Source organism: Chamaea fasciata, unplaced genomic scaffold, assembly GCF_029207755.1.
Source record: "Chamaea fasciata isolate MVZ Bird 193981 ecotype frontalis unplaced genomic scaffold, bChaFas1.0.hap1 SCAF_2, whole genome shotgun sequence".
NCBI classification, from domain to species: domain Eukaryota; kingdom Metazoa; phylum Chordata; class Aves; order Passeriformes; family Sylviidae; genus Chamaea; species Chamaea fasciata.
In genome coordinates this window covers 113,046,990-113,060,635 of record NW_027094087.1, presented here as the reverse complement: position 1 = coordinate 113,060,635, position 13,646 = coordinate 113,046,990, and the positions used below count along the sequence as shown (strand labels likewise).

General features: G+C 40.4%; 1 protein-coding gene across 6 annotated transcripts in view; it reads right to left on the bottom strand.

Annotated features, from left to right (window-relative positions):
• Window positions 1-13,646, bottom strand: part of DSCAM (DS cell adhesion molecule) — a 384,919-nt gene that overhangs the window by 150,499 nt on the left and 220,774 nt on the right. For all 6 annotated transcript variants that reach the window (XM_066177133.1, XM_066177137.1, XM_066177136.1 and 3 more), the window contains 2 exons: window positions 11,609-11,887; window positions 335-454 (listed from right to left, as the gene is read on the bottom strand). In XM_066177133.1, the coding sequence (XP_066033230.1) occupies window positions 335-454; window positions 11,609-11,887 (399 nt within the window). The remainder of the gene's footprint in view (window positions 1-334; window positions 455-11,608; window positions 11,888-13,646) is intronic.

Genomic DNA, 13,646 nt, shown 5'->3' with positions numbered 1-13,646 from the left:
CTGAGGTTGTTTCAATTAAAGCTGTGTCTCTTCTCTCCCAGCCATCCCTTTCATCCCTTGCCTGCTGAGGCCACAGCTGACAGAGGCTCACAGGCACAGCCAGGACATCTCCAGGGCAGAGCAAAAGTCCATCCAGCTCAGCCTTGTGTGGGACAGTGGCCAGCACTCTGTGCTTGGGGAGATGATTTATGAGGAATAAAACACGACTGATGTGTCCCTTATTGGACCCTGCTGCTCCCTGGCAACTCTGAGATCAAAGCAGCAACTTACAGGTGAGTGGGATGTTATTAAGGCAGAATTAGCCTATCCCCAGTGGGCACCACAGGAATCCTACCTTTTGAGTACTTCCAGACGATGGTAGGAACAGGATAACCCTCGGCAGAGCAGTTGAGAATGACGGCTTTTCCATAGATCCCATCCTGGTCGCTGGGCTGGACCACAAACCTGGGGGGCACTGTGGGAAGGGAGCAAAGAGAGCCATCAGAATTTGGGAAATTTATTGGCAATTTATTGGGTATCTCAAGATGGCAGAGCAGTCACATACAGAGTTATAACGTTTCATAGCAAAAAGCAAGAATTAAAACCAGTTTTTTGCTGATCCAGTAATACACTAAGGTTGGTTTTACCAGATAATTCACTTTCTGTGCACAACCTCAATGTATTTCTTGCCAGGCATGACAAAAACACCCGTCTTTACAGGATACGGAAACAAGTTTATAAGACCTTTTAATGGGAGAGGTTTAAAATGGAGTAATAGATAAAATGGAGTAAATCATATTAAAATGGAGTAATAGATAAATCATATTATTGTGGACAGAAAATAAATGCTTTCTACCCAAGGTAGGTTTGTAAGATGCCTAAGAACAATTGAATTTTTCTGTTTGCTTTTTACCACTGAACTGACAATCTTTAGAAAAAAACCCAAATTATTTGGCATAAATAACCTTAACCAATAATGTTTTTTTAAGAAATAAAATCACATTAAAATTAGGGTCTTGGAACCATAACTTCTGCTGGGACTTTCCAACCAGCCAGAGAGAGGTTCAACACAAATTGCTTACATTAAGTTAATAAGGAGAAGTTTTATTTCAGTGCATCAATATACATATATAATTAAACTTATCCCAAAGTAGCATAAAACCACTGTAGTGAGTCTTCCACATGTACCTATTTATACATGAATACAATAAGACCTGCTTATCTAAATGAAAAGCTCTTTATGCTCCAAATACATGTACACACTGAAGAAAACAGCTTGTGACAATGTTGGGTCCAAAAATTTGACATGAGATCCAGATTCTAAGTGTCAAAGTCTCAGTAAAATCTACACATTTGACAAAATCATGAAAAAGAGGCTGAAAGTTATGAAGACTGTGGAAAATCCCACGAAAATTACAAGTGTTTAATGGTTGCATTAAGGTTACTTAAGGTCACAGAATTTTGTTGACCTCCCACTCTTTGGTTCAGAACATGAAAGTGTAAATATCCAAGGAAGTAAATTAATTATGTTTTTATTCTACATGTTTTTAATTTTGTCATTTCTCACAGGGCCACAGAGAGAGACTGAGCATGTGATAGACTTTTTTCTTCTCAAATAATTTCATTTGAGTTCAGCAGCACACCGAGATCTAAGGCAGCACAGGAGAAATCCTAATAGTTCTTTGTTCTCCTTATCTCACTCCAAAATTTGAAGCCTCGTAGATTCCCCAGATCCAGGCAATGTTGAATTAGTCTGAAGGTTGGTGAAAACTAAAAAAGACCCAACCATCCATCCTTGCTCTGATCGACCCCACGAGCTGCCTCTCCAGATACGCCATAAATTAAGAAAGGAAGTCTGGCAGAAGATTGTAGCACAAGAAAATGCAAGGAGACACAGAGGGGGACCTCAGCACTGTAAATATTTTCCCTGGGGCCTGAAGTAGTGATTAATGTCGTCAAATATGATACTAATTATCCATCGAGAAAATCTGTGCAGCAGAAATGTAGCAGAAGCACCAGTGCTCTAATACATGACCTCCAAGTTATTTTCAGTATAAACACACTCATAATTTATGCAAATATTATCTCTCAGTGTGCCAGTGTCCCAAGTTTTCCTTAAGGAGGAATGGGAGCTGCCAGGGTTGGTGTGGGCAGGACAGCTCAGAGTTGAAGGCCTGTGGAAATTCTCTATGCAGGTTCAGAGACCCCTCTTTAAGCCTTCCTCCTTGTGCCTTCACAACCCAGAATCCCCTCCAGCTTTCTCTTCTCACGTTCATAGATAGAGCTGCTTTTTAAAAAAGGACAACAGTCCTCTTGTTAGAGGGCAGAAATGAGCTGAGACTCAGACTTCTTGTTTATCACAGTATGAAAGGGGTCCTGGTTTATTTCTCTTTTCAGCTCAGCCATCCTGACTCCAACTACTCACTGACTCTGGCTGCAGCAAGCTCCTGCTGCAGGTTTCCCTTGCAGCCTCTGACTGCTGGTTATTTCCTGCCAAACTCTTGACTGCAGGTATTAGTGTGTAGACTGTCACTGCAGGCTTTTATCCAGCTAGACTGTGACTGCAGGTTCCAACAACAGGCTCTAACTGCAGCTCCAGACTGACCTCCCAGCAGCGCTTCTCTCTCCTCAGGATACTGCTTCTTCATCAGTCCCTCTTCCTCAAGATTCCTCTCACTAGTTTACCCACTCCCTTTTATCACATTTATCTTTATTGGCTATGTGTGACTCATCAGGGGCGAGGCTGTATGGGGTAATTAACACAGCTGTTACTAGTCAGGGGCAAGGTCACCTGTATGCCTTTTCCCTACATGAAGGGCAAAAAATCCCCCTAACTGGACCTTTTCCTCGCTGAATCCTATGGCCAAAATGCAAAGCAGTTTATTGCCTAACTACAGAAAATCTGTTTGGAACATGGCTACAAGAAACAGAAGGAACCAGCAGTGATAGCGGCAAGAGATACCTCTGTAGAAAATACCTTTTTTCTACATATAAGATACCTAGAAAATGTATTTACTGCTGACAAACACTTTGGCTTTCCAAATGGCTGCCATGCTGACAAACATTTATTGCAGGTTATGTTAATTCACAATAGGTAAACATTGAACATGAAATCCCAGCAGCAACAGCTCTGGGCAATCACCCATCCTTTTCTAATTATCTGCTCAGAGAAGACATTTGCTTCAGTAGCTCCTTTCTCACTGTCCTGTGTTTATTTCACCCCCAAACACACAATGAGGTATTTTCCAAGGCAAGTGAAAAGCACAGTTAGTTGCACAAACAGATTTGATTTTGTACGACTTGGCACGGTGGCATCAGCTTGTTTCACCTCGGTAGCTGTGAGTAAATTTGTGTTCAACTTCTGAAAAATCAATTACAAGCTGCTTATCCATAAAGAGGGATAAAAACCCAACGTAAAACATGAACCCACGATTCTTACAGGTGAATGATTACAAAAGATGCAATGGAGTGACTGATAATTTACTGTCCTCTACCACTGAAGAGTGTGAAGAGCAGGATCTATCTTCCAATACAAAAATTCTGTAATTTGTTTTAATTCCCTTCTCTTTGAAAAACATTTTTTTATATTCTTCATTTGCTATGGATGGCACTGGCAAGAAAGGCTAAATTTTCAGGGAATTGTTGTATTAAATGAGCAAGCGTATGCAGAAAGTTCTGGAAAAAGTTAAGCAAGACTGCTTAGTATAGAATAAATGCAATTAGTCTTTGAAATAAATACTATTTACATTAAAGATATCTGCTAAAACAGACTTTTTGTGCAATCCTGTTGGGCACATATAGGAATAAAAAAAGGATGGATGCAAAGTGGGAATCTTCTTTGGGCTTTTCTATAGAACTTCTACCACATTCTTCCACATCTTTTAAGAAGTCACAGAGATATCCATGATGTGTTGTGCCATTAACACTGACAAGCTCTGAATAAAGCTTTTCACCATATTGATATCCCTGTATTTTGGGTATATATAAAATCTATGGTTTTGCTCAGATATTCTTGATATTCCCAATTATAATTATTACTTTCAATGGAGAACAGTACTAGAATGGTAGCTGCAGAAATTACATTTTGCTCTGTAGTTCCAGGACCAGATGTATCATTAGAAATCAGAGAATTTCCTTCTTTGGATCCCTAAACAGAACTTGCTTGAAAAAACTCCGCCCACACCCAGCACACACACAGTTTCTATGTTCAGTAAAGCTTTGGCCATCCTTTAGGACTGGTTATAAAAATGCCAATTGCTGCTCTGGTTTTGAAGATACAAACCCTTGTCACTTAGTCTTAAGACTGCCAATAGAAATCTGAAGAGATGCCACAACAAAATAAAATTACTCATTCAATGACCTTTCAATTGTTTCTGTATTGCTATTTTGGTAAAGCCACAGGATTTTTCTTCTTATATAAATGATGAAAAAGTAAACAGAGCAGACCTTTACATTTTTCTTCGTCCTTGCTCGTTTGCTTCTCAATTTTATTTCAATTTAGCAACTTGTTCTGTGCTATGTGCTGCCATAGTTCAGAACACAATGCTGTTAAAAACTTGTTCTAGATTTTTATCCTTAGATTTAGATGATAAACCTAGGTTCACTTTTTCATTATCTTTCAGGAGATCATTAGCCCTTAAAGAAAATATGCTTAGCAAGAATTTAACCAATGCAATTTGTCTGATATGTTTGAGTTAATAGAAAAAAATTAAACAATTAGTTCCTCCTCTCTCTTTAGCTATAAAAGTGTGAGACTCCTCCACTCCTTTAGAAGTGAAACTCTCTGAAATTGCTCATGAACGTGACTGAACAGTTCTACTTTTATCATCCTCCTTGTATCAGCAGCACAGTTCCTTAAGCCTATGAAGGAGGGCATTTAAAATTGCTTTAATAGTGAGTTTCTGGAAGGCTCTCATTTAATGCAGCCCACAGGTCTGTGATGAGAAATGAGCTGTTGAATTGTTTAGGGTCAGAGCCTTAAGTTGACAGATGCAAACTCTTTAATGGCTGAACTCAAAGGAGTTAAAAGGTTAAAAAATAAAGGTTAAAATGAGTTAAAATACCTAAAAGTATTTTCAGTTGATATTATGATTATCAGTTTCAGGCTCTCACTGAGGGAAAACAAAGGATGAAGCAATCAGAATAGGGTTCAGAACCCCCAAAACCTCTCCCAGGGATGCTCCATCTTTTCATTCCCAGCCCGGATCGATCCCGGGGCTTGCCCTCACCCAGGTGTGCTGCAGTGCAACCCTACACTTTAACAGGTGTTTCCACATTAGGAAAGAGTTTGAGTCTCACCCCTGAACTTTCAAAGAAGAAGAACCAGAAACTTCTATGCTTCTCTCACCATAACTGGCCAAGTGCCAGGACAAAAGCATGCATTGGACCCTTGAGCTGTTCCTCAAGGAATGTAGCTATTTTCTATGGGCAGCATGTCAAAAACCCCTCCTAGATTGTTGAATATTTAGAGCATGGAGATTCTCTGGGTATTTTCGGGGTGTCTTAGCAGATGTAAGGCACCTCCCTGCACTGTGCACGGCTTTCAGTCTTTTGTTTCGTATAGTTTGTTATTTTTGCTTCAATTAAAACCTTTTTGCTTTTTCAAAACACCTCTGATCAGCCTAATTTTTCTCGCTAGTTTTTCTTCGTCTTGCTATTTTTTTTTAAGCCATTTCTGAGAGGTTGCTGGCATCTCTCAGAGCTTGATACACCTTTGTGGGGCTGATAACACACTGGCCTCACGCAGCCAAGTATCAAAAGTGCAGCACCAGCACTTGTCTTTGTTAAACCTCATGAGATCCCCGTGGTCCCACATCCACCCCATGATTTTAGTTTGCTCTGTGTAAATGCAAGGATCCCTTCTGACTGTGCCAGGGACCAGGTGCTGAACTCACACATTCCTTCCTGGGCTTCTAATCCTTCAAGTCCACTTCTTGCTCCCAGCTACAGTGATCAGGGAATCACTCTGGAGAGCAATTTTGAAGGCTCCTAACATGAGCTCCTCTGGTGGGCTACTGGAGTGAGTTAAGGAATTATCTATGACATTGGCCTGGAATGCACTGTTTCATTTTTACATGGAATATTTGTACTTCACATTTAGATCACACTGTCAAAATGATGGAGGAAATTTAATCAGCCAAAGCAACCGTTGATGTATTAATGAATGAGATCATTAAACACTGTACTTTAGCAAAGATGAACAGTTATTAAATTTGGTCATTGGACCTAAGGGGTCGATTTAGCTGGTTTAGTGAAACCATTTGCTCTGCAGTTCAAGAAAAAAGATGTACTTTTGCAAAATGTGACCATGCCTAGTGGTTTGTGTTGGTCAGGTTTGTCTAATGAATACATAAAATAAGGGAATCTTTTAAGAGTCATCTTCAATGTAAACACCACCAAAGAAAGTAAATTAGCTTTGACACCAGCTCTGACCTTAAATCTTCCCTCCCTGCTTTTCTGTCCCAAACCCCTTTTACTGCATAACCCCAGTACCACCCCCAAACATTACAAAAAAGGTGGAAACTCTCTTACTATCTGGAAAATTCAGGGACTCCTCATTGGGTGCCTATCTAATTATATTCAACACCCCTAGCAAGTGCAAAATGAAAACACATTTAATGGAATAAATGCATTATGGGGGGTTATTAGGTATGTAAAAACCTTATCTCAATTTTAACTTACAATGTGTTCACTAACAGCAGGTATAAAATCATGATTTATGCATCCACTACTATCTTTGAATTCCCTTTTCTGGTAGTATCTGAAAAATTGAACTCATAATACATTTATCAGGTTTTTTTTCTTTTTGATTACCCATTAGAATTCTTTTCACTGCTTTTTATTTCATAAGTACTTCATTTTAGAAAACTCTACAAAAATGAATAACACATGATAAAGTGTATATAGATTTTTAATCACTCTTAGACGACAGCCTTAATGAGTAAAGTCTTGATTAATTCCTCGTGATGATTTAAGTAGTTGACAGAGAAGATATTTTCCTCATTTCTATCTATGGCTCTCATGACAGGATCCTATCCTTTCTTTTTTCTTATTAGCATGAATAGCAAACCAGGAGTGTGCCAATAAATAAATAAATAAATATTAATAATAATAATTTATGAGGTTTTGAGGAGCCCTTCTAGCTGCCAAATTTTGAATGCATTTCCAGAAGATCTGCAGACGAGGATCTGGCAGAACCTACAATTTTGAAGGAAAGCCCTGTTCTCACTCATCTCCACTTCCCACTGAGCTGTCAAAAGATATTCCACAAATGTTGGGACTAATCAAGCCTGCTTTTCTGTGGATTTGTATCTTGTGTTTGAGGAGAGATCCCAGTTGGAACAATTCTTGTGTTGGTGGAAGGTTTAACCTATTTAGATTCTCTGGTATTACACTCAATGCTTCTTATCAATCACCTCTTTAAGATGGAATTTGCGGAGTTCAGCTCCACTGGAGGTATTTTCCCCTCTTCCAATTAGTCTAAAATTAGCGAATAATTTTTGGAGAGAAGCACTGACAGCCCCATGTCCAGCGCATTTGGCTCTGCCTCATTTCTAGGTTCTCACCATGGAGCTTGTGGCGGAGAGAGCTGAGATTACCCTGAGATGATCTCACCCAGATGCTTCAAAGCTTCATTGTCTCCCTTTCTCTCAGCTGCTGCCTTCCATCTCCGGTGTGATGCTGTGGAAGCTGGCCATCATCTTCCTTTGATATTCAACACAGGGAGAATCCAGCCTTGCTGGCCAGGTGTTTTTAGGGTTCCTCATCACCACTTGGGTGCTTTTATAAAGCACAAAATAACTGGGACGGTGAAGATTTGCCATGAAGTGCCCACAGAGTTTAGGGTACCAGTGCTCATTTTCCTTTGGCTGTTTAACACCCCTGGCAAAATGGCAGTGCAGCTCAGATACGAAAAATAATACTTGTAGGAGGAATATAAGAAATCTATTTAACAGATTTAAAACTTCACAGGAATGTATGATGACAAAAAATAGCAGATCTATGTGATCTGGCAGAAAATATTGAGGAAAAAGTGTCTGAAGATGTAAAGTAGATGAATTTATGTTTGTGTATGGAGTTTGCAGAGGTTTGTGTGTATGGAATCTGCCAAGCTTTGTGTGTTCACTAATAATTCAAATGAAGCAATGAGCAGTTGGCCTGTGTTTCTTCATTCACCTTAGGAATGTCTTGTCTTTAGATTCTACTTCTAGTTCTACCCATGTACTGTAAAATGATGTGCATTCCCATTTAGTTTGGAAACACAATGGCCTGCAGTGTTTTAATATCTACTTTTGAAATGAATGCAAGGACAGTCTAAATAAGGAAAGGGGAATTGTGTGGGTAACAGTCATATTTCACTTGATTTTCCTTTCCCATTCACTGTCTGCTCTCGTATCAAAATGCACAATGTGCACATAAATAAGATTTTCCCAGAACACATCTCCCAGCATTTAGGATAGCCAACATTTAAGTTTAAAGCACACTGCTGAGAAACCCTCAAACAATGGGGATTAGAAACAAGAGGAGTTAAAGCACCACTTCTTCTCCCTGCATTTGGAGATAAACCACTAAGATTATTTAGAAAAACATAATGTTTTAGTCATATAGCACCTATGAACAAAAAGATGAGAAGGGATCAGAAAGCCTGGAGAATAAACAGGCAGCAAGTTTTAACTGAAATGTGTGCAGGTCAGGTTGGATGCAGAGGAGGAGTGATCGCAGTGACTTTTTGGTGGCTGTTTGAGTTCTGGCCTCTGTGGGATGAGGCATCTGGAGCAGTTCAGTACGAGGGAAAAAGGTCAGGGTAGGGTTTTGGCAGAGAATTCAGGTCAGACATGATATTGTATTTTCCCCTCTTCCTCTGAGTGAGAGCTGTTATCTCAGATGCACATCCAAAACTGATTAAAACATTATAATTTAAAGTGACAGAGAGAGAGGAGAGAGGAGAGGATTTAAGGAGCCTCTGCAGAGCATCACATGGGCAGAAAGATAAGCAAGGGGGCAACATGATGTAGCTTTCATAACCTCCCAAAAAATTGCAGGATCCAGAATTGCTCTCCAAGCCCTTGAGTACAAGAGGGTGAAAAGCTCCTCTCTGTTATGCCTATGGGTTTATGAAGACAGAGCCCCTCCTCAGGAGGTGTAATTAAAGCAGGAAGCATAAAAGGGGGAAGTGGAGGTGAAAATAGAGGGCTCCCCTAAACTCCTCTGCTGGATGAGAAGGGAAAACTGATTAATGACTGAAAATGCAACAAGGGGAAGATGTGTCCTGGAAACAGAGGTCAGGGGAGGAATTTCCCTCAGACAGCAGGAGACAGGGAAAGTGCAGTTCAGGCCAAGCCAGGAGAAATGAGGGCATGGCAGGGCTTGTCCCCATCAGTGGGGGATAGAGCAGAAATCCCTATAAAGAGCAGAAATCCCTGCAGAGAGCAGAAATCCCTGCACTCATGGGTCTCAGTGCTGGCCAGGACACACGGTGGTGGCAGAGAACCTGTTCTCAGATGGTAAAACCATCCTGGATGTGAGAAATGCCTGTAGAAACCCACACAGAGTTGTTGCAGATTCATTCCCATCACTTCCAGAGCTGAATTACAGCTGAAAACCAGGAAAAATCCCAGCTGGCTTTAGGTGCAGCATTTCTGAGAAGGGCAGACACAGACAGTGGTGAGAAGTTTTCAACCTTCCCTTCTCCAGCAAAAGAGGAGGTGAGGAAAATCTCTCATTATTAGAGTGAGGAATAGGGTTAAAATCTACCAGAAAAGCTTAGAAAGAAATAATTAAATGCATGTAGTTAATTAGACTGCTTCATTTAAGAATTACTAAATAAATGAGGAAAGTAATAGACACCTGTACTGAATAATCTTAAGCACGATTAAAATCAGTGAAATAAAAAAAAAAAAAATGAAATACCTATGGCAAAACTAGTAGGAAAGTAATGGATCTGTTTACCACTGAGTTTTGGAAATGCTAGTATTAAAAAAGTAAGCACACTGGAAAACTAGGGAATCATTCCTTAAGAATAGCATTAGGACACTGGGAATATTTAACTTAAAAGAGTTCTTCAGAATTTGGGGTGGGAAAAAATCCTGGGAAAGATTGCAAAAGCCCCACTAAGATTTTAAGGTTTATCCTGGCAAACTTACAGAAGGAAATATAAAGTGTAGCAAAGTGCAGCAGGCAGAAATTACTGAGTTTCCTTGTAGGATTATCCTTTCTCTGAGAAGCCCAGTGGCTTGGTAGCTAGAAGGAGATGGAGAAGAGGGAAGGGTCTGACTGAGTTTTTAAAAATAAAAATTTGAAACACTTTGAATAACTCCGAGAAAAAAAAGGAAGCAATGTGCTTTTTGTTGAAGTTGTGCGCAGTAAGTTCAAAAATTAATCACAAGGAATAATATCTGATAATAATAGATAATTTGGCTAAGGTGTAACTAGGAAAGGTTTTTTCCACATAAAATATTTGATTACTGAATGTATATTCACATCTATTGCAAGGCAAAATGTTGTGAAGTCAACACAAGTGCGTGAATCCTGCTAATTACATAATAAACACAAACCAGGAAAAGAACAAGATAACACCAGAGAGTCCTTTTCCTATGAAGTCAACACAGATGTTCTGCTGTTTTACTGAAATAATATTGTAGGGGAGAGTGGTCTAAATAAAAATGGGTATGATCAGACTAAAACAATAGCAAAGAATAATTTGATACCATTTTAAAGGCTTGATCCCAATCACAAAATTTTCCAGGCAGCCACTCCTGCGGCTCCCCCACCCACCCCATACACTCCAGGGTTTTTCATTAGTTTCAAGACTTTCAGATAGGAAAATCACATTATTTTCTGTGCCTCTCTGTGCTCTCAGTCACAGACAGAGGGATTACCACACTCCCATCTTTTCCACGCTTCCCATCAAACAGACATCACCACAAAGCACCGATGAATCCCGCTTAATTAGTGCCCTCCAAAGTAATTCCATGTTCTAGGGTGACTTTATGATGCTTGAATCCCCAATTGTCTGTTCTGTGTGTGCTGTGTGTTGTATTCTGTACCTTTAAGGCTGGTTCTGAGAGTGAAACAGGGAAAGAAGAAGCGTGCAGCTTGTTTTGAGAAAAAACTGCCTGACACCTACGCATTCTTTCTCCTGGATGGTGTTGTCTGCAGCATGGATGGACTGTGGGACAGGGATCTCCTGTGCTTTTAGTTAGTTTTAGCTAGCTAGGGCAGAGAAGTTCCCTGGACTGTTTTTTTTTTTTTTTTTTTAACCTTTTTCTTGGGACTGTTTAAACCTGCTCCAGACTGAAAAACCCAGAGGAGCACCTGGAGCTGGCACCTGTGGCCCACGGGAGCCTGAACCTCAGTGATAAGAGACTGAGCAAGCTGAGCTACCCACAGCAAGGAATTTCTGAATTTACCATCTCACTTCAGAAAAACAAAAGGTTTTATTGCTTCGTATTATTTATTCTTTATGCTTGTGGGCACTTAGTTAAATAAATAGCTTTTTCCACTTTTCTCTGAGGAAATTCTTTCCTGGACCGGTTGGGGGGAGGAGCCATTTGTGTTTGCTCCTCGGAGAGATCCTATTCCGAGGTTCTCTCTCAAATTTCCCCTAAACCAAGACACTGTAGGTCCTCACCTCTCACGATCAGCTGGCTTTGGTGCTCCACGGCTGCCGCATCGTTCCTGGCTATGCAGGTGTAATTCCCGTTGTGCATCAGGGAGAGGTTGGAGATCCTCAGGGAGCTGGTGAAGTCGATGTTGTCAATGGTGACGCCCAGGCTGGCGGGGATGGGCCGGCCGTCCTTCTGCCAGGTGATGGTGATGGGCAGGTCCCCCGAGACCACCACGCAGGGGATGAACACCCTCTGCCCGATGGAGAAGCGCGGGAACTCGAAAGGCTGGATGAAAGGCGGGACTGGAAGGAGAGAGGGAGAGAGGGAGCTGTTGAATCCGCGGCCTTGTTCAAGAAAATAACGTAACAGGGCAGATGTGCGGCCTGGGACTGACACCTTAGGATTTTAGCTTTTTTATTTTTTCTATATATTTCTAATCCTGCAATTCTTCAGTGTTCAATTCTTCACTCTAAACTCCATACACACTGTTAGCTACTGTTTTCCCATTCTGGTCAGACACAACAATTCCTCTTCAGGCCTGGGAACCAACGACACTGAAAAATGTAAACAAAAGTGAGTTGAGGAGGGGAGCAAACTTGGGGTAAATTACTTCATTACCTGAAGCTGTAATTGGAAGATTAAGCCCCAATGGACCAAACTTATAGAAGTATGAAAATCCATGATGCAACATCCATTTTGAGTGTAGCCCCTGAGGGGTCTTTGTCTGCCCTAAATGTACCTGAATGCCATTCAATAAATATAACCTCTTTTTATTCCCTTAATTTTGTCTAGCCTCTGTTTTTAGATAGTCCCAACAAGGCATCAGGATGTGCAGAATCTACACCTCTTACAGATATAAAACATTGTTCAGCAGGGGAAAAAAATCACATTTTTGAAAACACCTTCTCATTTCTTGGCCACCCAGTGCACAAGCAGAGATGACAAGCTTGCAGAAATCCTGGATTCTGGAGACACCTGACCTCACAGGCAGACCTTTACAAAAGGATCAAGCAGCTCTTCCAGAAATTACAGCACTGCCAGCTGGAGCCTCTCCAGGGCTGCCAGCAGTGACGTTGCCAGGAAGGGTTCAGCAGCTTTCAAGGTCTGGTGGAAGGGCCTTGCTTAAAGGTCATGGAATAGACCTGGAAGAGGCTCCAGCTTTGCATCTGGGGTGTGATGAAAGGGAATGTAAGCTTAATGTTTCAAGTCACAATTCTCATTAAGACTGCAGGAAGGGAAAGACATGCACAGTGCTTGTAGGACGGCAAATTAAGGTAAAACTGATTTCTAATCAGAGGGATGGTGCAAGGCATGAATGTTCAAGTTAGCATTTAATTACTGCTAAGCATATTTGGCCTGAAAAGTATTTTTTTCTTTCCTTTTCTTTTTTTTTTCCCATATTATTCTCTGGCTGAACCAAAAACAAATTCGAAATAAATTACCATATTTTCTACCAAAGTAAAGAGCTCTACTTCTTAAAATAATTTTTTTTCAGGTATTTTTAATAAAAACTAATGAAACAGGTGGTTACATTAAATAAACAGAAAAAATAATGGGGATGGCATGTTTTCTTTGGGTTGTGGTAGGAATGTTTATTTAAAAATTGGTAAATTGAGACTCAAATACTTGTCCCGATGAAGGAATCAAAATCTTCTGCCCTTCTCAGGGGAGCATTCAAACAACTAGGGCATTGATCTCAGACAGGTTTTTATCAATCACTCCTGAAAGGGCTACACAACCAACTTTGCAAGCAGTACTCAAATACTGATTTATCAAAAGAGAAGGTTCCTAGAGGTTATGTACCTCAGATAAAGAAGTGCATTTTCCTATTGCCTGAGAAATCACTTACACATAATCTGTACTACATTTGAACAGGAAAAATGGAAGGGTACCCATAGCAGAACATTTATAGTTACTGATATCTTTGAACTCCAGGAGAAAATGGAGTTGTGGCCTTACCTAATTGTATTTCTTTTGTCCTTTTTCCCTTCAGAAATTCTGAGGTTGTGGTTTCCCCAGAGTTGAAGCAGAAAAAAAAAGTGGTTACAGTGTTTGCCCAAA